The sequence below is a fragment of the Epinephelus lanceolatus genome, chromosome 6 (genome assembly GCF_041903045.1).
Source record: "Epinephelus lanceolatus isolate andai-2023 chromosome 6, ASM4190304v1, whole genome shotgun sequence".
Classification (NCBI taxonomy): domain Eukaryota; kingdom Metazoa; phylum Chordata; class Actinopteri; order Perciformes; family Serranidae; genus Epinephelus; species Epinephelus lanceolatus.
The window spans coordinates 10120749-10147779 of record NC_135739.1 but is presented as its reverse complement, the minus strand read 5'-3'; the positions used below and the strand labels follow the sequence as shown (position 1 = coordinate 10147779).

The following is a 27031-nucleotide window of genomic DNA, read 5'->3' as shown; positions in this document are numbered from 1 at the left end:
CCTGATTTTAGATGAATAGGGAGAGAAGCGTGTTTGAACGGTCGGATTTAGCCAACATCTGCCGCATCAGGTTTGCTCTCTGTATTGCTGTGTGATGAAAGCCTTACACAAAAGCCACAAAGCAAACACTGCACACACTGCTTCTCACTCCATGTTTGTCCCTGATTTTGTCATTCTTAATTACTGGCTGATGAGGTTTTGCTTCGACAGTGGATCCTGTGTGGAGGAAATACAAAAGTAAATAGGATCAGTATGTGTTTATGATATTATTTATGTCTGCTTGTAATTTCAATTGCTTTATACACAGCAGATTATCTGATACATCAAATTAGATGAGTTATATTATAATTGTGTTGGTGAAATTAAAATACAAGCGACTTTGAATTTGATTTTGCTCATTGAACTTACAGAGCAGATGAAGCCCAGAAAAAAGCTAGTAAGTAGGCTTTGACTTAAAAAAAACAAAAACAAACAACTAATCTGTTAATCATTTTGAGTCAAAGAAAAAAGCCAAAATTCTTTAATTTCACCTTTCACCTTCTTCAATATGTGAATATTTTCAGGTTTCTTTGCTCTGTTATGACAGTAAAATAAATATGTTTGAGCCATGGACAAAACAAGACATTTAAGGATGTCATCTATGGATTTGGGAAACACTGACATTTTTGTCACCATTTTCTGATATTTCATGGACAAATTATTTGACAATGTGAATTAAAATGAAAGGCAAAAATGTATTTTATTTTATCATTTTTCACTTTAAAAGCAACCATGTCTTGGGAAAACCTATAGTTTAGACTTGCATCTAAATGACTGTTGCGACCTAAAATGAATCATTTTCACTGAAATCTAACTCCTGCTGCTCTTGTAGTGGTGGTTACAAAATACTGAAAACAAGCCAGAAAAAGTGACACTTCAGCTTTACATTAAAATCACTGCGTCATCTTAGCAAAGGTATTGGCTCCCTGATTGGCTTATTTTTATTTTTCAGTACAAGGAATCAAAGTGCCTGAATGAATGAGTAAAAGCAATGACCAATGTCCAACTCAGGAGGGCACTGTTTGTCAGGAGGGCCTGTGAATCTGTGGGTTCATCATCTAATGGACACACAGACAGTAGAAAAGGAAGTGTTAAGATTTTATGCTTCAGTAAAAGTTGGCACACCACTATGTAAAGATACTTCATTATAAGTTAAAGTCTTGCATTCAAGATTTTACTTCAGTACAAGAACTATCTGCACATGTAGGGGTAAAAGTTCAGACCCACCTGGCGACAACGGCAAAAAATAAAATATTACGTGGCCATAAATAAATAGTGTGTGAAAATGAGATCCTATTCCATGGCCACGATTTTCTCAATGCATGGGAACGAGATAATTGAAGTTCCAGATGTGGTTGTCAGTTTTGGACTTTAAACAGAGCTCTGGTCACATCTTTAGAGACAGCCCAAATCCCAGAAAACAAAAACATGAGTGACATCAAAGTTAGAATGAATTTACAGTACATATATATTTTTTGCAGTGTCTTACACCTATGATGTTTGGGTTGCTGCTCATCAAGCATTCCGTCATGTGTCAAGAAAAACAATCTATGCAGTCATGAGGGCAAATCCATATGGTTAAGATAAGATAAGACAGAACCTTATTTATGTAGAGGGAAATTGCTGTGCAGCAGTTGCAACACAAAGATAGAGGAGTGCAGATACAAAACATGCATTATACAAGGACTGAAGCAAAGTAGGAAAGGCAACGTACAGCAAATATGAACCTAAATATAAACTACATAACAGTAAGGTGCAAAATATAAGAACTTGCTCACAGTAAGGATCAAAATAAAAATAGAATATAAAAACCTAGCTTTTTTTGTAAGAATCTACAGTAAGAGTAAAATACTGCCTACATTCAGTCGTCTGAAATGACCCATGGGTGAGGTGTTAGGGTCCAGAACATAGACTGTATATAAAGATGGACCAACTGTATATAAAGATGGACCAACTGTATAGAAGTGAAGCTAAAATATCCCGGATATGGCCGCTGCCATCTTGATTTGGTGACGTCATTTGGAGCCAGAAGGCGTTTCTCAATACCAAGTACGCCAAGTTCGGACACACACACACTTGGGAGTTCGGACTTGGCAAGTTCGACTCGGGAGTACAAACTCCCAAGGACGGCTGCCAATCCCGCTGGTCTGTGAGAAATGCATTCTGGGATAACTGGCTGTCAAAAGTCCACACAAGTCACCTCCTGATGCATCCCCGATGGAGCGGGCAGAGCAAGAACACAAGTACAGGCAAGAACGCATATTGAGAAACGCCTAGAGTCTGCACAGTAGTGATCTCCACGGTGTCAGATTTCCTGCCCATACACCCGTCTGCCCAATCGTGAGCAGCGCCACTGAATGTGAGCCCACCGATTGGCTCACACAGTTGTTAGTTGTGTTGTGAAGTCCCTGTTTAACACAACAAACACTTAAACAAACAGCAACACAACAGTGGCTAATGGCATACATACAGTGAGACTGTTAATCTATATTGCTACCTGTATCATTGTGTCAGGAGATAAAATGTTCCAGTGTGAAATCTGACTCACTATCTGCTGCTTTACACCTGTAATTCATCTTAAGAGTAGCAGATAAATTTATTTGGAAGCTCTGACTGAAGTATCGATTTCCATGAATGAATATTCTGGGCTATCTTCAGGGCAGGTGAAGATACTGTATGACAGTCTGTAGGCATGTGGGGAGCGGTCGGCAGTGTTCAGAGGCATACGTGTATCTCAGGTCACTGATATCACATTTCCATTTATATTTAATTTGCTGGACGACAACAACACAGTGTAACAAGGTGTGTGGAGGACAGTCTTGCATTAGTTCCAGCTGGAGTAGATGAAGTCAGGGTCATAGTTTGAATTGTTTTTAATGTACGTCTCTCTAATGAAATTTGAAGGTAGAGGTTTATCTTAAGGTTTATTACATGGTGACGTCCTTATAGAACACATGATACATTAGTTTGTTCTTTGATTGAAAGAAAAAGCAGGAATGAACAAGGCTGACTGTATCATTTCAGTCGTGCAGCAGATAGTGCAGTATTTATTTATGGAGCAGTCTAGTATACAAACAAGCAGCAATCCTATGAGAGCGAGATAAAGCCTCTCCATTTTCCCCTTTCCATCCCATATTTCCTTGGTGACCTCTTAGAGAGCGAGAGGTTCTAAGTGAACTATTTATCCAGCCGGCTTCCCCCCGAGGCCTCTGTAGACTGCTGCAAGCTCTCCTGTCTGCCCAAAAACCTCCCCAGGCCCCGCTGTGCTTGTCAAGAAAAACTGCCATGTTTAGGGCCTCTCCCTCGGGTCCTGCTTCAGCTTCACTGCTGCTTTCTGAGCCGGGCATGAATTTGATTTCAAGATATTTTTTTATATGGTCCAGATTTGCTTTGTGATTGCTGCTTTACGATTTGCTCTAAAGGATCTTGAATGGATTTGAATGTTCGGTTCAGCCAAATAACACAGAATACATATTTACCCCAGGTGTTATGAAGCCACAAAGAGCTTTCTATTAAATGCTAAAAACCCATACACTTATAGCTAAAGTAGCTATAAATGGATGTAACTGGTAAATTACAAGTCAAAAACATAAAACTATAGTTGCGTGCAGTACTTGAGTGATTTCCATAACCGGTCTTGGTATTGTCTGTTTCGTGTAAGTCTTTCTTTCTTTATATTCTCATGTTGACACTTTAAGTTGTAGTATGATCTGTTGATAAGAAAACTACATAGTCTACATATCCTACATGCTGTATGATGTGTTTTCATAAATGATTTGGTACTTTTAGTGTACCTTCCTCTTTGCTCAAGCAGAAAATGTGAATTTGTTGCTAAGCAAATATGTGATTGCCATACTACGCTCAATGCTAATCCCCTTAAATGAGTTCACCTGTGTTTTTGTTAGTTAAGTGGCCTCTGTTCTGCACATAGTTATGACACTGAAGATAATGTAAGATAACTCTCTTCACTCAACTCTGACATTCACACAGAATTTCTCCCATATATAATAATAATAATAATTGCAAAACCTCTGTAGATAAAACTGAATCTGTGTGGCTATATACCACAGCAGTAAGTGGGAAAGTCTGTGTCCTAGTGACATGGATGTGTTTACATCAGGCATTTGTCTTCTTTTTCTTTTTCTCTCACCGATGGTGCGAGTCTGCAAGTGTCTTAGAGGTGGAATATCTTAATATCTTCAGGGGGAAAGAGATACCCCAGTGAACTGAGAGCTAATGGAGATGGGGGTCTCACAAGGGAAAATCTTGACCTTGGCCCCTTTTTGTAAAAGCTTTGCCCCTGTAGCAAACAATTGCAGGGAGGGGCTGTGCGGGTGCAGTCTGAGTGTGTGAGCGTGTTTAGTGAACATTTTGTTTGTGTTCTGGGAAAGGCTGTAGTGGTAATGTAGTGCAGTCTTTTTCACATCTTTCAACATGGCTTAAAGCTGCTTTATGTACCAGTGTGCTGTGAGGTGAAAGCTCCCAAGGTGAGACAAAGGCCCAGGCCGGACGCCTTAGTCTGTCCTGAGCTGCAGCATCTGTCTGGCATTGAGCACCGCTGGGGTTAACTGCATCAACAAATCCATATTGCCTGGACCATGCAGACTTCACCGCCGCCTGCTCAGCCTTTTGTAAATCGGCATTTTGATGACAATTCCCAGTGTCGAGTTGTTCCCAATCAATACACACAAAGCGGACACCTTAATAGACACAGATAACTACTGCTTGCCTGCTGTATCTCTGGGCTGTGGAGACTGACACCCTGTCTGACTCTGATCAATAAGCAGCACGTGGCGCGGCACACAAGCTCAGCCCTGCCCACTCTGCTATCACACACGGGGCTTGGTTTCCCCCGGCAGCGGGGTAAAACTGCCCAGCAACTCCCCAAGGTGGATGAATCGGAGATGTTACATGTGAACTGGCTGTCAAAACGATTTTGTCATCCCCCCTTCTCTCCGGTGTTTAAAGATGCTGACACACTGTGTTTGGGGTACCAATGTCTTGTTTGGACGTGATGGAAGCTTTTAGCCTTTTTTTAAAAACTCCCTTTATCCGTTTAAGTGTTCACTCAAGTGTTAGAACTTCTATTTCACCTGCCACAGATGTCTCCTGGCACATTCTGGCCCCTCACAGTTTCCTTTCAGGTCATCTGATCCGGACCCTTCTTTGAATTTACAGACTTTACAACTTCATGTGGAATCTTTTCTTTCACTACTAGTTATGAATGTCTTTGAGACACTATATTATTTATTTGTCTTTCATTTTAAACCTACCGTAATTTCAATTTTGGTCCTAAAAAAACTGAAGTTTACAAGCACACCCATTCATATCAACACACAAATTTGAATTCTGGGGTGAAATATTTTTTTTTAAAGGATTAGTTTATATGAAATAAATATGATTTTTTAAAATATTTTGACCTGCTTTCATTTTTAACCTCTAAGCTTGTCAGTGCCTGTGTCAGAAAATACTCTTGTCCCAGATAAAAATTCACAGTTTCATTGCTATAATCATCTTTGTTTCTTTAATTAACATTTTGGCCCTTTGAAGATGTGTCCCAGATTTTTGTCAACTCTGTTAGACTTCTATAAAAACATAATTTGATCAGGAATAATAATAAAAAAAAGTTAGCTAAATCACTCCTGTCCTTAGACTTTTGTCTCACTTCCTGGTTTCCAAAAAGGCACGAATGCTGGTCAGATTTCTATTTAATGATAAATTAATTAAATAATATTGCTATGGAGTGTGTCTCAACCATAACACGTCAACTCTCAATCAAAACCAATAAGAATTATGGTTTAAAAAATAAGTATTTTAATAAGCATTGAGAAAACTCTTAGCAACTTTGAAAAATAAAATGACTGCTGTGAAATCAGTAAATAATATATAAATGTATAACTGTAAAATGTCAGCTCCATCAGATCTTACCTCTGACATTTATTAGATATGCTATGTAAGAAAACAATAAATCAGTGGGAGGTTTGCCCATCACAAGTTTGATCTTTTAAAATATATTTTCCCAGGCTAATTGAAGAATGAAAATAAAAAAAAAAAAATCCCCAAAAATAAGGTTTAATCCCAATTCTCAAGAATTGTTCATCTTTTTTGATGCAACTGATTAAACGTTTCCTTATTTTTATTTTCAGTTGATGTTAGGTGAATGTTATTGGTGGGCACAGTTCTGAGTAAAGATAAAACACTGAGTAAAGATGCCAGATCAGATTCAGCTTGGCGTCATTAATGTTTCAGAGGATGCCAGAGGGAGAATGGGAGAGTCACTGCACTGCCGGGATCCATTTCCTTTGACTGTGGCTTTGTCATTTTGGATCAATCCCACCGAATGCAGACGTATTGTAAAGCTGCTCGGTCTAATGGAGTGATTGGCAACGTACTGGCACGTGATAAAAAGATTTAGAGATACTGGGTTAACATTATTCTTTAAAGATATGTGGGCTATAGTGTGTTTAATTAAAAAAATGAGGTAATCAACTATAAAGTGTTGATAAAAACACTTTTTCTCCTGCAAGATTTTCCAGCAAAGACAACATATTAATCTAGTATTTATTCCCCCCTTTCTCGCTTCATCTTCCTCAGCCGTGGCCCAGTGTAGACCTCTGGGGCTGTGGAAGTACTTACCATCCTACTCCTCTATGCTGTGATCCCCACAATGTCATTACTCTGCTTTGATCCTGCTGCAGTCTGACACATGACCACACAGACCCCTGAATGGGCATTAGCGCAGGCTTCAGCAAACCCAACATCTGTGCCTCCCAGCACTGCCACTGCTCAAATCATTCATTAAATCAGAACACAAAAAGTAACTTTACTTGAATGCCTCAGCATAAATATTTGATCATGGCTGAGAATAAATCTTTGTCATTTTGTACTCTTTCCTCTGGCTGCGGGGCTCCTCTTATAGATCTTCCTCGCCTCGCTCTCTCTTTGCTATTTGGATACAGGCACATGCTTGGCTTGGTCATTTGTGAAATGGATCTTATGAATTTTTTAGGAAGATTCATAGCTGCAATCAGGCCTGGTTAAGGGGATAACTGTATCACAAAATAACATGCCGTGCTGCCATGCTCACTCACAAATCATATGCTGTTTGCAAAGATAATATAGGCCGCAATGTTTATTTGATAGAGGCACTAAACATCCCTCTGTTCTAACACATCTTACTACTTCATTAACATTTTGGCTACACAACAGTAGGTTGTTCTGTACATGATTTGTTTATTTATTTATGCACAGAGTCCCTTTTAAGGTATTCATTCATTTGGAAGTGTTCATATTGTTTTACAACACTGAATCAAAGAAATACCACAAAATTATTATTTTACCATAAAACTTCAATTAAAAGCCTAGTCCCAGTTAAACGCCCAGTCCCTTTTATTAGCCCGGTGTAGCTACACATTTTGACAAATTAACACCTGTCTCAATTAGACACCTGTTCTGGTTGTCTGGTTGGTTAACTTCTGTGGAAGTTCTTTGTGAAAGTTACTCACCCCACGTTATGTTGAATTTGTGAAAAAAAACTTTGTTTCTCTCACATGCCTCTATCGTGAATCCAAAAATTGAAAACATTTTGGTGAATTGGAGTGCGAGGGGGACTTCAATTCTTTTTTATTTATAAAGTTTAGTATCACAAATCACCATTTGCCTCAGAGGGCTTTACAGCATATGACATCCCTCTGTCCTTGGACCCTCAGTGGATAAGGAAAAACTCCCCAAAAAAACCCTTTACTGGGATAAAAAATTATAGAACAAGCACAAAATTATATTAAAACATCCATTTACGAACTCTTACACAACTTGTGCAGTATGATCCAAGTCTCATTTATCCAGATGTACGCTCCGAACGTCCCCAATACATGCATTTTTGGTAGAACCTTGTCATTTAAAATGCTTTTAAACAACCTCACACATGGACAAATAGCACGCCAGGGCAAGCGTGTGTGTTTGAACTCTACCGGAAAACTGATCCCCACAAAGTGATCCAAATTCATTACAAATACAAAATACATGTTTGCATAAGTTTTTACACACTCCGAGTCAGTGTTCAGTAGATACAGGTTTGGCAGCAATTACAGCCTTAAGTCTCTGTGGATATGTTTCTATCAACTTTATGCATCTGGACACTGGGTTTTTCCTCTCTGCAAAAGTGCTCAACCTTTGTCACTTTGAATGGGGATCAGAAGTGAACGGCCTTTTCAAGTCCAGCCACAAATCATCAATTGAGTTGAGGCCTGGACTGTGAACTGATCCGGCCAACAAGACATCAACATTGCTTTTTTTCCATTCCTGTGTAGTTTTTGAGAACGGCCTGTTCTTGGCAGATTTACAGCTGTCATCCTCTGTCCATTTCTCAGTGATTGATTTAAAGGTCGACTCCATCTGCGTTCTTAAAAATAACTGATTCTAATAACTAATCCTAAAAAAAATCAATATCAGTTTACATGTACATGGTCATTTAAACATTTGAGTGGTAGGATAAGAGTAACCAGCACTACTGAGAGCTCCATATTGGGTGTGCTTTCAAGTAGTTTTTCCTGAATTTCACAGTGTATTCAGGGCTTGTTGTCATTTGTTCATTTTCCATATTGTAGATATATAGAACCTCACTTCTAGTACTGATACTAAAATGTTACTTTTCTACCTGCCCAAAATCCTTTTTCATGTCATTAAAGAAGCCACACTTCTCAAAGGTTTGTTTTCTGAACACAAGCAGTAGTGGTACAAGTACTTCCCTTAAAAAATGCTATCTAAAATCAACAAAATTATTAATTAAATCAAAACCTCTCTGATGAAATAATAAGGAAAAAAAAGTGAAAATCTGAGCAGGATTTTTTTTGTTTTGTTTTGTTTAAATACTAAGTGCTATGGACAGTATTTGGGTTCAATTTCCAGCCCTAAGAGTCTCTTTTAATTCTAATTCTAATAATTTAGGGCTGAAACTGAAGATTATTTTCTTGTCAATCGCTCTGTCTATTTTTTCCCTGATTAACTGGTAAGTTGTTCGGTTGGTAATCTGTCAGAAAATGGTGAAAAACGTTTGATTACTGTTTCCTTAAAGTACAAGATGACATCCTTGAGTGTCTTGTTTTGTCGGAAATCCAAAAATATTCAGTTTACTGTCATAGAGGAGTAAGAAAACTAGAAAATACCCAAACGGATTATCATATTAGTTTGCAGTTAGTTGAGTAGTTTGCTGCTCTACAGTGACATGCAGTTGTATGCTCACATTAACTGTATAGCATGCAAAGATTTGTGCATAGATCTCACTGCTTTTTATTCCACGCATCAAATTCCCAGCGATGAAAAACCTTTTATGAGCGAACAAGAATATCAACTGCTCACTAAAAGGTTACAAAGCTCTCTTCCTTGTCACTGAAGATTCCCTTTTCATGTGTTTTCTTTCCCCTGAAGAGAAGAGAATCTTTTGTTATCAAGCCTTTTAGCAAGAGTGGATCCTTTTAATGTCACCTTCAGGATTCATATGTTATTAGACATCGCTTCAGATAAAAGACGAAACCAGGCCAGCAAGGCAAGAACGCGGTTTAGGAGCAGAGGCAGTAAAAGGATTGAACACAGGTTCTTTTTGTTCAGCTACAGAATATAAAATGATATGTGTAAAACCTCCCAGAGAGCAGGAGGGAGTGACACAGACACAAGTTCTGACTGAGTGTCTGCAGAGCGGCCTCTTCGTTCCTGAGTGGCAGCTCACATCCAAATTGTCTAGTGATATGTAATGCTTAATGAACCAGATAAACATGTCTTTAAATGAGCGGACAGCCTTACCAACCCCCCCTCTTTCATCAAACTGGTGGGTCCCCATCCCAGCCAGTCCCCCATGGACTCATGCTGTTCAGGGCCCCAGACCATCAGAACAGAGCCTGGCTAATGGAAAGCTTTCAAGGCAGCCGGAGAAAAATGTCGGCTCTCATTTGGCCTTCACCATTTTCTGATGTCACTGGTGTGTGTGTGTGTGTGTGTGTGTGTGTGTGGTCATAGAATCACACACACATGCACAAACACCTTGGGACATGCCATTATAAACAGGCCTGAAAACTGAAAACATCAACACTGTCCATCCCCTCCACACACAGACTCACACCTGCATTAGCCTACATGTATGTGTCATTTGGGCTGAGAACATTATTATTATTATTGATGATGATGATGATGATGATGATGATTATTATTATTATTATTATTATTATTATTATTATTATTATTATTATTACAAGCAATAGCAGTTATTATGATCAACTTAAGTTTTTGAGCGCTTTTCTAAACAACAATTACCTACAACATAGAGTCAAAACCAACAAGTGCAAAACAAAAATACAAAATAGAAATATAATTTCAAAGACAATGGGGGATGGAATCGGAAAAATCAAAGGTGAATTTACTAAAATCAGTATAATCTGTATGAAAAAACTGTGACTTGAGAAGCAATTTAAAAGAGCTTTGCAAAATTTAATAGAGTGGTAAGTTGCCTGGACATGTGATGCTTTACAAGTCCTAGGGGTCCCACAGTCATGGAAAAACTGGAAAAGTCATCGAAATTCTAAATCTCATTGTACAGACCTGGAAAAGTCATTCGTAAAAATTCTTGAAACTTTTGGATAAGGATCGTTGTGGATTCGTTACGTTAGAATGAGCTGCTTATATCTACAAAGGAAGCAGGTCCTTGTCCACGGGGATCGCCATGTTTCACAGCCATGTTTCTATAGTAGCCCAGAACAGACAAAACAAACAATGGTTTAGATAGCGCCATTTACGTTTTCACACCCCAGTCTCATTCCGAAGTTTGTCGCATACCAGGGCTTTGGCAGTGACTTCCAGCGTCAGACACTGACGATAAAAGGCGTCCTTTCACGTCTGCATGACAAGCAGCCTGTCGTCATTGTTGTGTAACTGTATGTTCAAACCAGAAGCTTCCAAAGAGGCAAAGTCTCTCGCGGACGCCCAAGAAGCACAACTGTCAAAAATATTTGTGGCAGCTTTGGTCGCTCTATTCGCTCATCACGTGAATCATTGAACGTTTGATCGTGCTTGTCAATTTGAAGGAGCCACAAAGCAGACCAAACCAGACCAACCAACTACCTCCGCGATGCAGCCCCAAGCCTCATTCTTTTTATTTTGGTCTCTGTAACCGAACAGCGACACATTATAAAGGACTAAGTGGCACGAACGCAAGTAATAAACTTCTCGATATTGTGTGCTGTAGGAAACAAAGTTCCATGGCTTGTTCTCTGGGACCCGCTTCATCGAAGCACGTCAGCATTCCGATTGGTTGTCACCGAACCGCTTATTACTATAAAGTTAAACTAGTTTTAACTCTCCTCCGGACCGCTCCGGTCGCTTTGGTTGCCCAAGACAAGCGGCTGACGACCAGGTCCCCCAAGTTGCCGGGCTGTCATTGAAAATTAATAACTTCTATTGTTTTGGAAGCTTCCATTGTTTTGGAAGCCGTACAACGGGGGCTAAAGTCCGAGCAGGGTGGCTGAGAGGGATGGTGGATGCATCCAATAACCACTGACTTTCACCCAGGAGGCCTGTGTTCGCTTCCTGTATGATTGTAAAGCCATACCCTGTTTTTCTTTCTAAAGCCAACCACATGTGACAACAGGTTGTTTCCCCTCATGCTTGAAAGCCGATGCCAGACTGAAATAAATGCTTTTAAAGTTTTTTTTTTAAATATGTATTGACTGTGCCTGTAGTTAAAGCGAATAAGAACATAACCAACTATTAGACATTTAAAACGATTTTTTTTTTAATTTTCACTTGACATTTGGAGTTTAGTACACTGTGCAGTTTGGTTAATGTACATATATGTTGTGAGAGGTCATGGGAATTTTATCATAGATCCTTGAAAATTAATGGAAAGGTTTTGAAATTTTGTCAGTGCAAATATGCTAAAAACCCTGAAGTTCACATCACACTTTTTAATTCCTTATTTTCCTTTTATAATTTGGCAGCCAGTGCAGAGAAGCTGAAGCAGGTGTAATAAGCCCGTCTCTTAGCTCTACTTAAAAGCCCGAGGTCTGTACAGTATGTAGGCTGTCGAAGGCTTTCTGATTAAGGCACATGATAATTCTGTTGCAAAACTCAAGATAAAAATTTGACGGTGTTTCTGTGTCCTCAAAACTAAGTGTAGATTGACATCTTTGCCTTGTTGCTCATTTGATAAAAACATGACTGAACTAGTTTAGAAACTTGGTGATGATAAAGTTTAGCCTGGGATCACATGTTGTACCACATTTTGTAGCTACAGTGCCTGATCAGATGTGGTGAGGGTTAATAAGAATGTTTGTCTTGTCAGGGCAGTCAGCAGAATAAATGTTGGCATTATACGTTTCTGGAAACCATGGATATGTTACATTAGTACTTTGAGTTTCTCATCAGGAGGAGGAGATGCTGGAAGGCGTTGCACCTCGGCATGTTGTTTGTGGACTCCCTTTTTGAAGCCTCGAGTTCAGCATTACGGTCGTCACCAGCCAGAGGTGACCATATTTAGGGCGAGATGCTGGCACTGTGGAGGAGTGAGGGGTGGATCTGAGGTCACTATGAGCAGACAGCCTGTCACTCAAAGCAGCCCACCCTTAATTATGCGTAACTTTAAACCTTGATAAAATGTTATGGGGAAAGTTATACAACATTTCACCCCCTCTACAGCTGTCATTAAGAGGGAAATTAGCTGCAGAGACCAAAACCATTTTTGTATGAATTTTAACGTGGAGTTCTTTGAGGATTGACCCACTTCTGGAGCCAGCTTCAATTGGCCGTTCAAAGAACTGCAGTTTTTGGCACTTCTGTCTGGGCTTCATATTTTCAGCCCTTGAGATTCCCACTTGTTTGAGACTGACAAAAGTGGGTATTTTTTAACAGTTTGACCAGTTTAGGACATGTCCAGCCGTGTTTGTAGCGACCAAAGCGGATATTTCAAGCTCAAACATGATATTTTCCCAACCACACATTAACCACAAGTTTGTCACAAGACAAAATTAAAAATTTAAATGTAAAGAAATGTTAACTTTCAACATATCTATCACATGTAACACATACAAATGTAACTTATCTGTGATTTGCAGAAATGTACTCCGACAACATTTATTCTGGCGACTATATTGGTCTTGTCCAGATTTAACTTGAGAAAAATGGTTGTTAGCCAGTTTCCAGCGAAACAGTTCTGTAATGAGTGCCACATATCAAGCTCAGTGAAGGGGACAGCTACATCTGCATGAAAATTAAATTAGCCATCTCAGCTCGTGGTATTACCAAGAGGGAGTAAACTATCCACAGAGGTTTCTTCCTCTCTGAAACAAACAGGTGAATGAAACGGTGAAAACACTGAACAAAGCAGTTTCACATTACAAATCAGTGTTTATCCTGCGCCGTTCGACACCTTACAGACAGGCTGCTACCCAAGCACCTGCTTATGGGTGCCCACCGTTATTCTCTTGTAACTTAATGTGTGTTCACCTGTATTCTGCTCTATACATTCAGGAGGTTTTTACTGAGAGCCAGATTATCCACAGAGGTCTCTTTCTCTCCATAACAATCAGTGAAAACAGTTGAGCAGTTTCACCTTTTTTCGACTCCACTCATTGCGGAGAGGCTGCTACCTGTGGTGGCCGATATGTAGTTAACATGGCAGTCTCCGTAAATGAGGACCCACTCCCTATGTAGATATAAAAGACACATTCAAAGGTAAAAAAAAAAAAACACAATGATTTTTATTTTCAGGTGATTATACACAAGAAAACAACTTATATTGTATTCCATTTCTTCCAAGATATCCTCCCAATTCCGACACACTGGACTTTTAATCACCTCTCTGAACCGCTTATCCTGTTCACATTCACGGGGGGATTGTACATGGTGTTGTACAGTTCTGCAAACCATAGCTATGCTACATATGCAGGGGTACAGGGGTGTGGTTTCTCATTATTTGACCTGTTCATTCACTGTCATGGCGGCTCTTAGACAAAAAGGGTGAGTTTTTGGCTCTGATAAATTCTGTTGACCGTAATCACACATGTAATATTTCGTGTCAAAGTTCATTTATTTGTCTCCCTTGGGAGAAATTTGGTTTAGAGACAGGGTACTGCTGCATAAACAGCAAGAAACATACAAACAAAAATATGTAAAAGACAGTAAAACATTCAGCATTAAAAACATACTGGTAACCAGATAGGGACCAATGTGCAAAAAGATATTTGCTCATCTGAGCGGTCCGGGGGAAGTGTGGTGTAGCAGCGGCTGGCACTTCAGGAGGAAGCTTGTCAACTCTCCCCAGCCTGTCAGCTGCCTCGCTGATGTCTCTTGTTATTATTTTCCTCTCATTCTGCTGCCTTTTCTTTGCAGAGTCATGAATAATTTGTGTCTACGCCTTGTTGCTTGATGACAGCTGTGCAGTTGGTTTGCAGTCTGTTTTTCAGATCAGGTGAATAATGAATAAGCCTCTGCAACAAAAGAGCTATGTCCTATATGTGCCCTGCCTCCCTTCATCAGTCCCAGCTCTTAGTTGGCGTGTGAGCCACTGGGGAGTGGACAGGTGAGCAGGAAAGTCTCTCTGATGCAGAAAGTTTTCTGTCTATACAGAGTGTCTGAAAACAGTTTTCTTGTATATCTCTTTATCTTTCAGTAAGTTCTTAGAATCATTTCCTGTATCTGAGCCTATTAATCAGTGCTTTTTCTCCGGAAGCTTCGTGTTAGAAATCCTGTTATCTCTCTCAGGGTATCTCTCTTTGTAACTCGTCAGACCTGTGTGAAATCTGCTGATCAGAGCGTGACAGCAAATACCACATTATTATTACAATATACACAAGAGGTCTGCTCACCCTCAGGGGAACAATCACATTTACTCTCTCTTCATGGTGTCTTCCTTATCTGCTCTCATGAAAAAACATACACATCTAACCGTTCACCAGATGGTTCTGATTCTAGATGTTTACTCTTCTTGAATGTGTGGGTGTGATCTTGATCTTGTTTTTTTTTTTATCTGTGAGGTATTGCATGTTATGTTTTGATCAGATTCTCTCCTTTAGTGCGTCAATTTGAGTTTCACTGTTTATAAATCAGATGGGGTGTGGTTTCAAAAGCTGTTGTAGCATCTTCTCTGCAAATTTTGAGTCTCATTTTAAGAGTTTTGTTTCTTTCGGGGAAAAAACTCATTTGTAAAACTCTTTCTGTCAGACAGTAAAACCCATCATATATAGATATGCTTGTTTAAATCCAGACTGTGAATTCATTCATCTTGTTTAAACAGTAGAAGATGCAAAAAGAAAATCAAAATCAAACAGCAGAGTGTGTCTCTAAAATCTCTCCTTTATTATTCATGTTTAATTTTACATAAATGATGAATCACCCAAAACCACGAAACCCAGACGCTGAACTTTCTAATTGCACAACTATGTCTGTCAAGAGCAGTTAATCCACTCATACCTCTGGGTGAATGCATGTGTGGCCGTGTGCACAGATGTGTGTTTGTTTTTTGCACTTATGGGCCGAGATGCAGGCCTAGATTTGAGCCTTAGACTGCAGTGCTCTGATTACTCGCCCACTCAAATCGATTGAGCCGTTTTCTATTCATATTTGATATGCCTCGGGGCAGTGGGGTAATGCTTTAAAAAAATCCACCCGTGCCCTTGGAGGAAATCTGGTCAGCCTAATGGCTCGTTTGAAGGTTTTTGCTTGAAGAGCTTCTCTCTGTGATTGTGCTTGAGGAGCGTCTCTCAGAGGGAGTCATACAATACCTTCTGAAACATCACAAATGATTCGGTTTCTGAATAAACTGCTGTTGAGTTGCTTCAAAGAGTTATTAGAGGAGTTTGATTTTGATGTCTGATGTCACACCTAAAGTTACCCACTTGCCAGTTACCTCAAAGAGTCGTGGTCAGGCTGATGGCTTGAGTCGGCCTTACCTGCAATGCTATATCTCAATCTAGTTTTTTTGGTATGAGTTGCCAACTGGGGGAGATATCAGCCGTGTTTGTCGATGTCTGCCTTCTCTTTGATATAATGGAACTAGATAGCATTTAAATACATTTGAAAAACTCCACAGCAATATGTCTTTTCAGAAATCATGCCCGGTTACTTAAGATAATTGCAGCAGGGAGCATGCATCTACTCACAGACAAGAGACTGGTGCTCATGACAGCATGAGACGTAGACATTGATGGAGTTCTCCTCGGCCAAGCTGTAACTTTAGCTACCTCAGCGCTGCTAGGTGAGCTAGCAGCAGATGCCAACCTGTTCTAATTCTGAAGTTTTCAAATACCGCCGCTAGGTCAAAGATTTTCGCAAAAGCCATCCTTCCGCAGAGCTATGATACGTCACCGGTATATGGACAGCGTCAGTTTGAAACACTGCTAGAAAACAGCAAGGAGCTGGAAATTCCCCATCGGGCAGGCAGGAGGGAAGGTAGGTTCGGCAAACACCTGACTTTCCCCCTGAAGCTCTGTGTTCACTTTCCGTGGCTAGGTTTTATTTCCTAAACCTAGACACATGCTTTTGTTGCACAAGGAAATAAACGTAAATATGAGGTGTTTTACCGGTGTAGCATACAACAGGCGTAAATTGACCCGCTGTCCCAGACCATCAAGAATAGATGCACCCAGGATACCAATGTGGATGTCAAAAGTCCACTGAACAAGCGGCGATATGTGACAGGTTGTTGTAGATGCACTCTTCCTTCTGCATAGTGATACAGTTGGTGGGTGTAGCTCAGTAGAGAGAAAATAGTTCCTACATGAGACTGCTCACAACAAGGTCTGTGGTTTATCTTGAGTAACCGGGTCATGGTTTTCAGAAAGACACATTGCTGTTGAGTTTTTCAAATGATGTTTTTGGCGCTTTGAGCACCACAAGCTGAATGCCATCTGGTTCCATTATATTAGAGAGAAGGCAGACACCTCTACATTTGATATCATCAACACTCTGCAACACACACCAAAACAATCCAGATTGATAAATAGCACCACAGACAAGAAGAAAATATGTATTTTTGAGTGAACTGCACTGGTAAATTCAGCATCATTCCAACTAGAGGACATTTGCCTGTGACCAGAACTTAGTGTGCCCTTTTCAGACAGCAAACATTTGTCTTAGTGATTTATCTGTTATACACTTGATCATTTCCTTTATAACCTGCACATTTCCTGTAAAGTGAGTCACTCTATTTTTAAACTGCACTGTTAACATAAATGTCATGTTGTCACACATGAAGTGTGTTTTTATTTAACAGTTAATAAAGGATGTGGCTCACTCTGTGCTCCACAAGGTGCACAGCTCCATTAAGTCTAGCTTTAAATGAGCTTGCCCTTTTTTCCTCCTGTTCTCCTTCAGTCTGTTCATCTTGGGGTTTAAAATATTCAGTATTTTCGCAGGCCTGGATGTTGTACAATTTGGGGGGAAGTGAGGCATAGAAAATCCTTGTGAGTCAGTGATTTCAATCAATGTTAAAGGAAGACGACTAACTGATTGTTCCTCTTTTTTTTACGTCTCTTTTGCCTTGTTAAAGATGAGAGAGTGAAATAATCAAATGGTGACCATGTGACAGTTAAAGCATTAGTGCAAAACAAGATGGAGGCTATAAAAATAATGGTATCTTCGGGTGAAATGCTTTTCTGAAGTTGATTAATTTGTTTCAGATGTATGATGATGACTAATTTAAAGTTATTCCTATCCCCTAACTCAATGTCAATGTCCCTTTAAAACCACTTTAATTTGTTGCAAATTAACTTCACTGTCGTTTCTTACAGGGAATTGTTGATTTCAAACTGATGTCCTGCTTATACGGAATCCTGATAAACTATCTCAAACCCCATCCCTCAGAGGATCACAGCTGCTGCCTTGTCAACCAGCTACCTACCTTCCTACCAAAACTCGTTCCCCCCCCTTTTTGTTATTTCTAAAAAACAGTCATGAGGGTAAATAGCATCTGGTTAACGGTCAAATCTGCTCTGACTGTTTGGGGTTCAAACACATGTGGTCAAAACAAACAGGAGCCGCGGTTGCCTCTGGGCAATCACAATCACAGCAGCAACACGGTTAAACGTCATGGCCCCTTTTTTGTCGGCCAATAGCTTTAATTCACCTCAACACTAAAAGTGGAAGGTTGAAATAAAATAAAGATAAATTACTGCCAAAGCGAAATTGATGCTATAGCCTAAATCATATGGTTATTATATAAAATAGCGCATTATAAACGACACATTTTTGAATTTAGACTCATTTTATTCTGCATTTGGAGATTTTTTTTTTTTTCATTTGTAGAAGTTTTACCACTTTTATATTTTTTTTTAAAAAGCAATAAAGGCATTTTGAAATTCCAAAAAACAACTAGAAAATAAAAATAGCCTGGAAAACAAATTATATTTATTTGTAAACGACAAAAAAAAACTGTTCATTCTGAAAATAAAATGTGCAAAATGTAAAATCAGCAGATCACAGCTCCGTGAGTAAGGCAGTAACCCTCCTGTTTATTAAATCACACAGTTTGAGGAGGCTGTTTTGCCAGCATGTCTCCACACTGACAACAAAAAAAGCCTCGGCTCTTTGGAGAAGCGCAGATTTTCATCTCTGTTGGCTTTATTGTCGATCCGGTTCTTAAACTCTGAGTACAAACATTTTGAGCTTAATGCCCACTGAAGCTGATTCATGACACATGTACTTGGATCACACTTCATCATATCTGCATGTCTCACAGTTAACAGCTTATCTCTGGTGTTCTGGACCTTTATAGCAATCTGCAGTAGGATGGTAGAATTAGTGTTGTCTTCACTCTGCAAAATAAGTCGTTTAAGTCTTATTCTTGGGACGTATAGGTTTTCTTTATTAAAATAAATAAATAGTCTGCCTATCGGCTGACATATATATTTCCAATTTTAAATTTTTACAGAGCTAAATGTGGATCAAGTTGTGATCCAAGAAATGTCCTCAAGCAGAGCGATTGGAAAAACATGTCCTCGGTCTTTGCGTCAGGTGTCCGCGGTCGTTTCAAGACCAATGATTTAAAGACTCAAGTCAGATTACATGACACGATGTGTGCAGTCAGTGTTCGCCTCATTTCAGTCCGTGCTGCGTCTCTTTGTGTCTCCTCAGATCCACTTTCCTCTGGAAACCTTTGCCGCACAGGTCGCAGCCGAAAGGTTTGTATCCGGTGTGTTTCCTGCTGTGTGTGATGAGGTTGGAGCTCTGGCTGAAGGCTTTACCACACACCTGGCATTTGTGTGGCTTCTCACCTACAAATAAAACAAATTTAGAGAACTTATAAATTATGGTTAGGGCTATTTTATTGAAAATTCGCTAAATATCGTGGACATCTGGAAGATTTTTGACTTTTACGCACGGATTTTAAGTACAATGCAAATGTAACTTCGGCCAGATGTTTTGCAATATAATCCGCCCTTTCTCGACTTACCTGTGTGGATAAAAGTGTGTTTCTTCATGTCCGACTTCTGGTGGAACCTCTTACCGCAGTACTGGCAGGGGTACGGCCGAGTGTCGGAGTGGATGAGCAGATGCGTCGACAGAGTTGACGACCTCTTGAAACTTTTACCGCATATTTTGCAGTCGAAACTTCTTTCCTGGAACGTGAGCAGAGGCTGCTTTAAGTCATGATTTCAAGTTAGCACACCCATCCTGACGTTAACAATAACAACATGCAGGCCCAGAGAAGGTGCGAAATGCAGGATGCGGTTTAATGGCGTGTGAAGTTACAATACCTGAGAGTGCACGGCTTTGTGTTGCTCCAGGCTGACTGCGTGTCCGAAGGTTTTGCCGCAGATATCACACGCAAATGGCCTCGTGCCACTGTGCGATCTGCGGACGTGGACTTCCAAACCGTGCGGAGTAGAAAACACCTGCAGGCGAGAGAAAATTTCGTCGTGGAAGCGTCGGGAAAAAATATCTTTATCCAAAAATAGAAATATGTTTTGTTAATTTAATAACTAGGTCCAGTTGGGAAATCTCCTAAAGATAACCCTGTCTTACAGAGGTCAGAGGTCAGCCAGTGTGTGCTGTCCTAAAGTCAAATTAACCACTTAGATTATTTGATTTACAGGCAGCAACCTGTTTTTATTTTAGATGCGATCTTGGGCAGTTACAGAGTATGCACATCCACCTCCATCCTCACCTTACTGCACTTGATACACTTGTAAGCGCCATTGAGGATCAGACTGGAGCACAGCAGGTCAGACTGGGCCTTCACACTCTGGCTTTTTCCATGCAGGCCTCCGTCAGTAAACAGCAGAGCAGCAGCGTGCCTCCTGTAGTCACCATACGCCTCCTCGCCCAGAGCACGCTCTGCGTACAGGGCTGGGTGGCTGCTCCGGTCCCCGTAGAAGGCCAGCGCCGCCGGGCCCCTGTCCACCTCCATGCCGGGGTGGAGGCTCGGCGGCACCAGCGGCCTCAGCCCAGGCCCTGGCCCCGGGTAGCTGCTCCAGGCATACGGCCGGAAGGGGACGGTGAAGGGCTGCGTCTCATCCACCAGAGGAGACAGGGATTTCTCAGAATCAACTGGAGAGGGGAGCAGAGGCCAGATGAAATTTTAATGATTGAAGTGGGCGATTGCAGGACCCCACAGGACCCGACGGGGCTCTAGGAGTCATGCAATGTTCTTTTAGAGAATTCCCAGATGATGATGGGGAAACCAGAAATAATAGATCTAAGAGGTCAGAGTGCGCACTAGAATAATCAATGAATATGGGGGAAATTGTCTTAAAGTTGACGGCCCAGCACACTTTTATATACACATCAACAATTAAAGTCATAGCTTAAAAGTGACCAGATTAGTTACTGTATATACAATGTGGCATCATCTAAAAGATCCATAAAGTGTGATCATTTCAATCAACTAAACAGATCTTGTGTTTTCAGAAATGTGCTGAAAAATTGGCAAAATTAGACAAAATCCAAAAATAAAATTATATTCCTTCCCACAGAGACGTAAAATGTGTCTGCGGTGTAAACAGTAATGCAAGCTAAGTGATGTGTCTTTGTTGTTGTGTGTGTAGCTACCCGGGGATGCAGAGGGGGACGGAGGCCTCCAGAAGTCCTCGTAGTCCGGGGAGCGACCACACAGACTGTCGGCGCAGCTCAGCGGGGACTTCGGGGAGAAATCAGCAGCGTCGGCCAGGTGGGAGTCAGGTGAGAGACCGTACCTGTCCACCGACATGTCGGTATCATCTTGGAGCTTATCTGCGTCTGAGAGGACGCACTGGGGACACTCAGCATCTAAACGGAAAGGAAGTAAGGAGGTTTTAATGTTTTTAAACGTGCTGCACAACTATTATCTCCTGCACAATTAGGTCTATTATTGGAGATGTAAAAACTACCAATACTGAATTTAAAAAATGCTTGGCATGTGTATTGCTGTTAGGGAACTACAGAAGAATTATTTTAGTAATAATCTATTTTGTAATATAATAAAAAAACAATAGTGACGCAATATATAATAAAAAACATCACTATAAATATGTAAAAAAAAATATTTAGCTAAATTGAATTCCACTTTGATTTTTTTTCAGCACTTCCTGAAAATAATTTTAAAATAATTTTTCCCATAAACCAAAGCTTTGCAGTCATTTAAACTGCAAAATCATGAGCCTACTTTTTAAGTATGCCTTCAACCAAAAATAATTATCCTGTAATATCTGCAATAATTGCGGTCAAAATGTGTTTTAAAAAACGGTGATAAATGGGATAAAAAAAATAACATTTAAAGACACATTTAACGCAGTAAAGAATATTTTTAAACAGACTCACCTGAGCATATATGCGCCAGTATAGTGTCCAGCCTGCTGTAGTCATCCTCCAGACTCCGGGGCTGGTGGTAACTGTGCGCCCTCTTACTCTTCACCATGAAGGAGCGAGGCATCTCTGATCTGAGAGCGGACAAATCAGTGAGAGTAATCCAGCTGCGGAGAGAGGAGTCCTCAGGTGGACGCTGCTGCTCCGTCTCTTCTCCACTGGTGGCGAGGTGCGGGTCCAAGTGCTTTAAGAGATTTCAACCTGACCACGGAGCATGCGCACAGCGTCCGTCCCGTCTGCCAGGTGTTGCGCGGACAGGTGTCACTGCATAGACCCCTCCGCTCCGTGCGCTGCAAAGAATATCCGCCTGCGGTGTTTTCGTCAACACATAGTGAGGGGGTTACAGGTATTAGGAGAGAAGTCTGCAGCGGGGGCGACGTCGTTTCACCTCAATACAGATTCACTCATCTCAGGACTTGACTTGACAACACATGACGGATGACTCGCCTTTGCCCTGCTTTTGTTTCGAGAAACAGCCGTGGAGTTATCAGCAGTTGGTTTTTTTACAGACAAGAAGTGACTTTTTGAAGCCGGACTTTTTTGCAGCGTTGAACCCTCCGCCTGCAGCTGGTGGTCCCCCCCACCCCTCGGATCAGACTGCAGCTCGTGTCTCTAGAGGAGCTCGTGGCAATCAGGAGGAGTGATACAGGCCTTATCAGCGCCTTACTCAATCTGACAGAGGGAGAGGAAACACGGAGGCGCACCCCAGGGTGTCTGCTGCTGAGAGCCTGCGTTTAGTACGTAGTGGTAAAATAAAGGGGCGGGGGAAACTCTGAACCTACAGGGTCCTCTTCTGCGTTATATAGATCATAATCACTTAAAAATACATACAGTTATTGTGCATCCCTGCAGGTTTATCAGGAGTGTGTTTGACCTTTTCCTGAAAGACAGTAGAATAAGGTATTAGAAGCATATGCAATAATTTTCAGTAATTCAGTATAAAGCTTCACATTAAATGCACATGATTGTGTTTAAACCTCGGCCTGCGGGATATGACAAACTGTGGCGGAGCTCTGTCGCGGTCTGGTGGTCAGTTAGCCCGTTTAGGCTGTCATTCTGTGACAGACACTCGCCGTGCTAACGCCTGCGGTGGCAGTTTCACATTACCCTGAGCATAGTGTTTAAAAAGGAAGAAGTGACAGACAGTTTGTGTTTTTTGTTTGACCAAGACGCAGATTGTAGCGCGTCATTACGCACCGGACAAAAGGATAGAGTCGTGCGTCCTGGTGCTTTGTATCCACTGCAGGTGCATTAGTAAATCCCAAAATGCAGTGAGGGAGAGATTGAGTAGCACAATGGAAATCATTAATATTTGATGTTACTGGCACTGTCTGTGAACATCAGTCTATTTTTGTGCTTCCCGGTAATAACTTTTTGTGTCAAAAATAGGATGACATTATAGATCGCCCAGTTTTACGCACACTGTATGAGTACAGCGTCCTCTGCACCCACATGTCTTTATCAATAAATCAGCTCAAGTCAAATCGTCCATTCTCCACTGAAACACACTTTTGGAGACCCAGATCGGTTTCATCCAGGACTCATCAGATTTAACACGATGACACAATCTGGCTCTGTGACAGCTGCAGACCGCACTCAACACATTTTCAGTCCGAGCAGCGCTTTTCGGCTTCAGGCGAAGCAGCCTATCAGTAAATGAAGGGCAGGAAATCAAAGCGCCACATGCCCTGGCTCGATTAGACACCACACGGCCGTGGCATCCGGACACACTGCTGGTGAAGATATGAAGCCCGAACCGATAAAAGCAGAAGCAGGCCAGTGCTGCTGCCCGGAGAGAGCCGATAGGCCGACACAGAGTACTTTCGTAACGCTGCGTTAAAACTGCCAACTGTGGCATCCTGTCATGTAAATACAGAGTGAAATACAACAAACCGAATGCGAATAATAATTATCATAATAATAAAACTGCAACAATAATAATTTAAAGATTTTTAATACCTCTTGTTCTGCGAAACCCGTTTTTTAACTTCATTATATATTAAATTATTTTCCTTAGTGTTTCTGCGTAATGCATCCAAATATTGCCCCCTTTCTATTGAAATTCATCCTTATAAACGCCTGTTCATATGAAAACACCAGATGATTCATGCCCCCTCCCACACTGCACCACTGTCTGATTTAAATGCGTTCTTATTATGGTGACCGTTTCAGGATGCACGGTACAATTTGGACAAATAAGGTTAGTAAAAATATATATTTAAAAGGCTGTAGTAGTAACACCCATGTACTTGGCTACTCATGTTAAAACAAATGGGATTTTGTCCCAAATTAGGTTGCTAATTGTAAATCCAAAATCACAATCTAAAATAGTTTTATGTGGAAACATCATCAGACACGTGTCTGTTCGGTAGATACAAACATGAGTTCTCTTACAGTGATTAGGTTTTAAAACCAGCCAGATTTGAATAACTGCCCTCCACTGCGCCGTGAAGTGCATGTTCAAAATATCAAGCATTATCAATCACTGCGATACAAAATAAATAAATCACACTGAGCTCATGACATCACAGCCAGACTGCACTAATGTCGAATAAAAAATCTCTTTATCTCCATCAGCATTTGGCAATAACACAAACCTGGTTAATGTTTCAGAGTGCCCCGAAGAAAGATGCTCTTTTAAAATGTGGTTTTCTGCATGAAATGATTGGTAGTTGAGGCTCAGCTCTGAAAACCGCGAGAAATCACTTCCTGAAAGCCGTCAATCTAAGTAAGAATCTTCTTCACGGAGGAAGACAGCGTGGAGACACACAACACCCCCCCATGTGCTCACAGTCATTAGTGAACACACTTCAGCCTGCTGCCTAGAAACTTTATTTATACAAGCCCAAAGTGATTCAGATTACAAAAACGAAACAATAGCCTACAATTTTGAAAGCCTAAAAATGACAACAAATTAAGCCAAAAATTAATAAATAAAATTCAGTAAAATAAAATAAACACCATGGATAAAAATAATGTTAAAGTGACATTCTTTTGAATCAGTAACTCTACAGTCCCCAGCATACTGCATGCATTAATATGCTTTAAAAGTATCTGTATAATAAATTATATTATTACACCAAGTGTCCTGCACTTTGTCCTCACTGAACATACATCATGTAAACCCCTAATAAAAAAGAGATCACTGAAAATAAATAGGATGTTAGCCCATCCCCACTCCCTGACATTAGACATCACCAAATGATCAGAATCCTTCTGAGATCTCACTGTATTATTATTGCCGTGTTTCCAGTTTAAACATAAAATACAGTCCTGTTACCCTGACAAATCCCTGCCACTAAAAATCTGGGACATAACACAAGTCACATGATCAACAGACAATAGCATCACCTGCATCTCCTGAAGGCCATGGGACGACCAAATGTAAGTTTTCTCACTTTCTTATTTTTTTTTTATCCTAATGTAAGTATGACTAAAGAATGTAATCTCAACATACATTACCACTACCTAGAATATTTATTAGTTTGTTTTTGTTTTTCCAAAATAGTTTTGGTAAACAACCTAATGGTTCTAAGTGTTTTCAGGTTATTACCATTAATGTCATGTGGCTACACAATCAACTCATTCTCACTCCTGTGGTCATAGTTGCTTGGTCAGTGGCCCTACATGTCAAAATATGACCTGCTAGGCACCCCTCCAGACAGGGGCGTAAATATAGACAATGCAAGCTGTGCAATTGCACTGGGGCCCCTGGGGTGGAGGGGCCTGTAGAGAGAGTGGGCCCTCGCAAGTGATTCAGATTGTCACCTTGGAAATAGCTGTGTTCAAAGACAAATTATAAAAAAAAAGAGTATTGATTAAAAAAAAGTGCCATTTGCTATATACAGTACAGGCCAAAAGTTTGGACACACCTTCTCATTCAATGCGTTTTCTTTATTTTCATGACTATTTACATTGTAGATTCTCACTGAAGGCATCAAAACTATGAATGAACACATGTGGAGTTATGTACTTAACAAAAAAAGGTGAAATAACTGAAAACATGTTTTATATGCTAGTTTCTTCAAAATAGCCACCCTTTGCTCTGATTACTGCTTTGCACACTCTTGGCATTCTCTCCATGAGCTTCAAGAGGTAGTCACCTGAAATGGTTTCCACTTCACAGGTGTGCCTTATCAGGGTTAATTAGTGGAATTTCTTGCTTTATCAATGGGGTTGGGACCATCAGTTGTGTTGTGCAGAAGTCAGGTTAATACACAGCCGACAGCCCTATTGGACAACTGTTAAAATTCATATTATGGCAAGAACCAATCAGCTAACTAAAGAAAAACCAGTGGCCATCATTACTTTAAGAAATGAAGGTCAGTCAGTCCGGAAAATTGCAAAAACTTTAAATGTGTCCCCAAGTGGAGTCGCAAAAACCATCAAGCGCTGCAACGAAACTGGCACACATGAGGACCGACCCAGGAAAGGAAGACCAAGAGTCACCTCTGCTTCTGAGGATAAGTTCATCCGAGTCACCAGCCTCAGAAATGGCAAGTTAACAGCAGCTCAGATCAGAGACCAGATGAATGCCACACAGAGTTCTAGCAGCAGACCCATCTCTAGAACAACTGTTAAGAGGAGACTGCGCCAATCAGGCCTTCATGGTCAAATAGCTGCTAGGAAACCACTGCTAAGGAGAGGCAACAAGCAGAAGAGATTTGTTTGGGCCAAGAAACACAAGGAATGGACATTAGACCAGTGGAAATCTGTGCTTTGGTCTGATGAGTCCAAATTTGAGATCTTGGGTTCCAACCGCCGTGTCTTTGTGAGACGCAGAAAAGGTGAACGGATGGATTCCACATGCCTGGTTCCCACTGTGAAGCATGGAGGAGGAGGTGTGATGGTGTGGGGGTGTTTTGCTGGTGACACTGTTGGGGATTTATTCAAAATTGAAGGCACACTGAACCAGCATGGCTACCACAGCATCCTGCAGCGACATGCCATCCCATCCGGTTTGCGTTTAGTTGGACGATCATTTATTTTTCAACAGGACAATGACCCCAAACACACCTCCAGGCTGTGTAAGGGCTATTTGACCAAGAAGGAGAGTGATGGAGTGCTGCGGCAGATGACCTGGCCTCCACAGTCACCGGACCTGAACCCAATCGAGATGGTTTGGGGTGAGCTGGACCGCAGAGTGAAGGCAAAGGGGCCAACAAGTGCT

General features: G+C 40.8%; 2 protein-coding genes across 2 annotated transcripts in view; one reads left to right on the top strand and one right to left on the bottom strand.

Moving 5' to 3' along the window:
• Positions 1-21199, top strand: part of c6h1orf146 (chromosome 6 C1orf146 homolog) — a 35953-nt gene extending 14754 nt beyond the window's left edge. The window contains exon 5 of the mRNA XM_078168602.1: positions 21066-21199. Within this exon, the coding sequence (XP_078024728.1) occupies positions 21066-21113 (48 nt within the window). The 3' untranslated portion in view covers positions 21114-21199. The remainder of the gene's footprint in view (positions 1-21065) is intronic.
• Positions 18265-24589, bottom strand: gfi1ab (growth factor independent 1A transcription repressor b). The gene is made up of 7 exons (XM_033622508.2): positions 24459-24589; positions 21817-22741; positions 21070-21285; positions 20186-20568; positions 19776-19913; positions 19472-19637; positions 18265-19292 (listed from the first exon to the last, which is right to left on the bottom strand). Exons 2-7 carry the CDS (start codon positions 21926-21928, stop codon positions 19114-19116), a joined length of 1194 nt encoding a protein of 397 aa, XP_033478399.2. The 5' UTR covers positions 21929-22741; positions 24459-24589; the 3' UTR covers positions 18265-19113.
• Positions 24590-27031: the final 2442 nt, after the last annotated feature.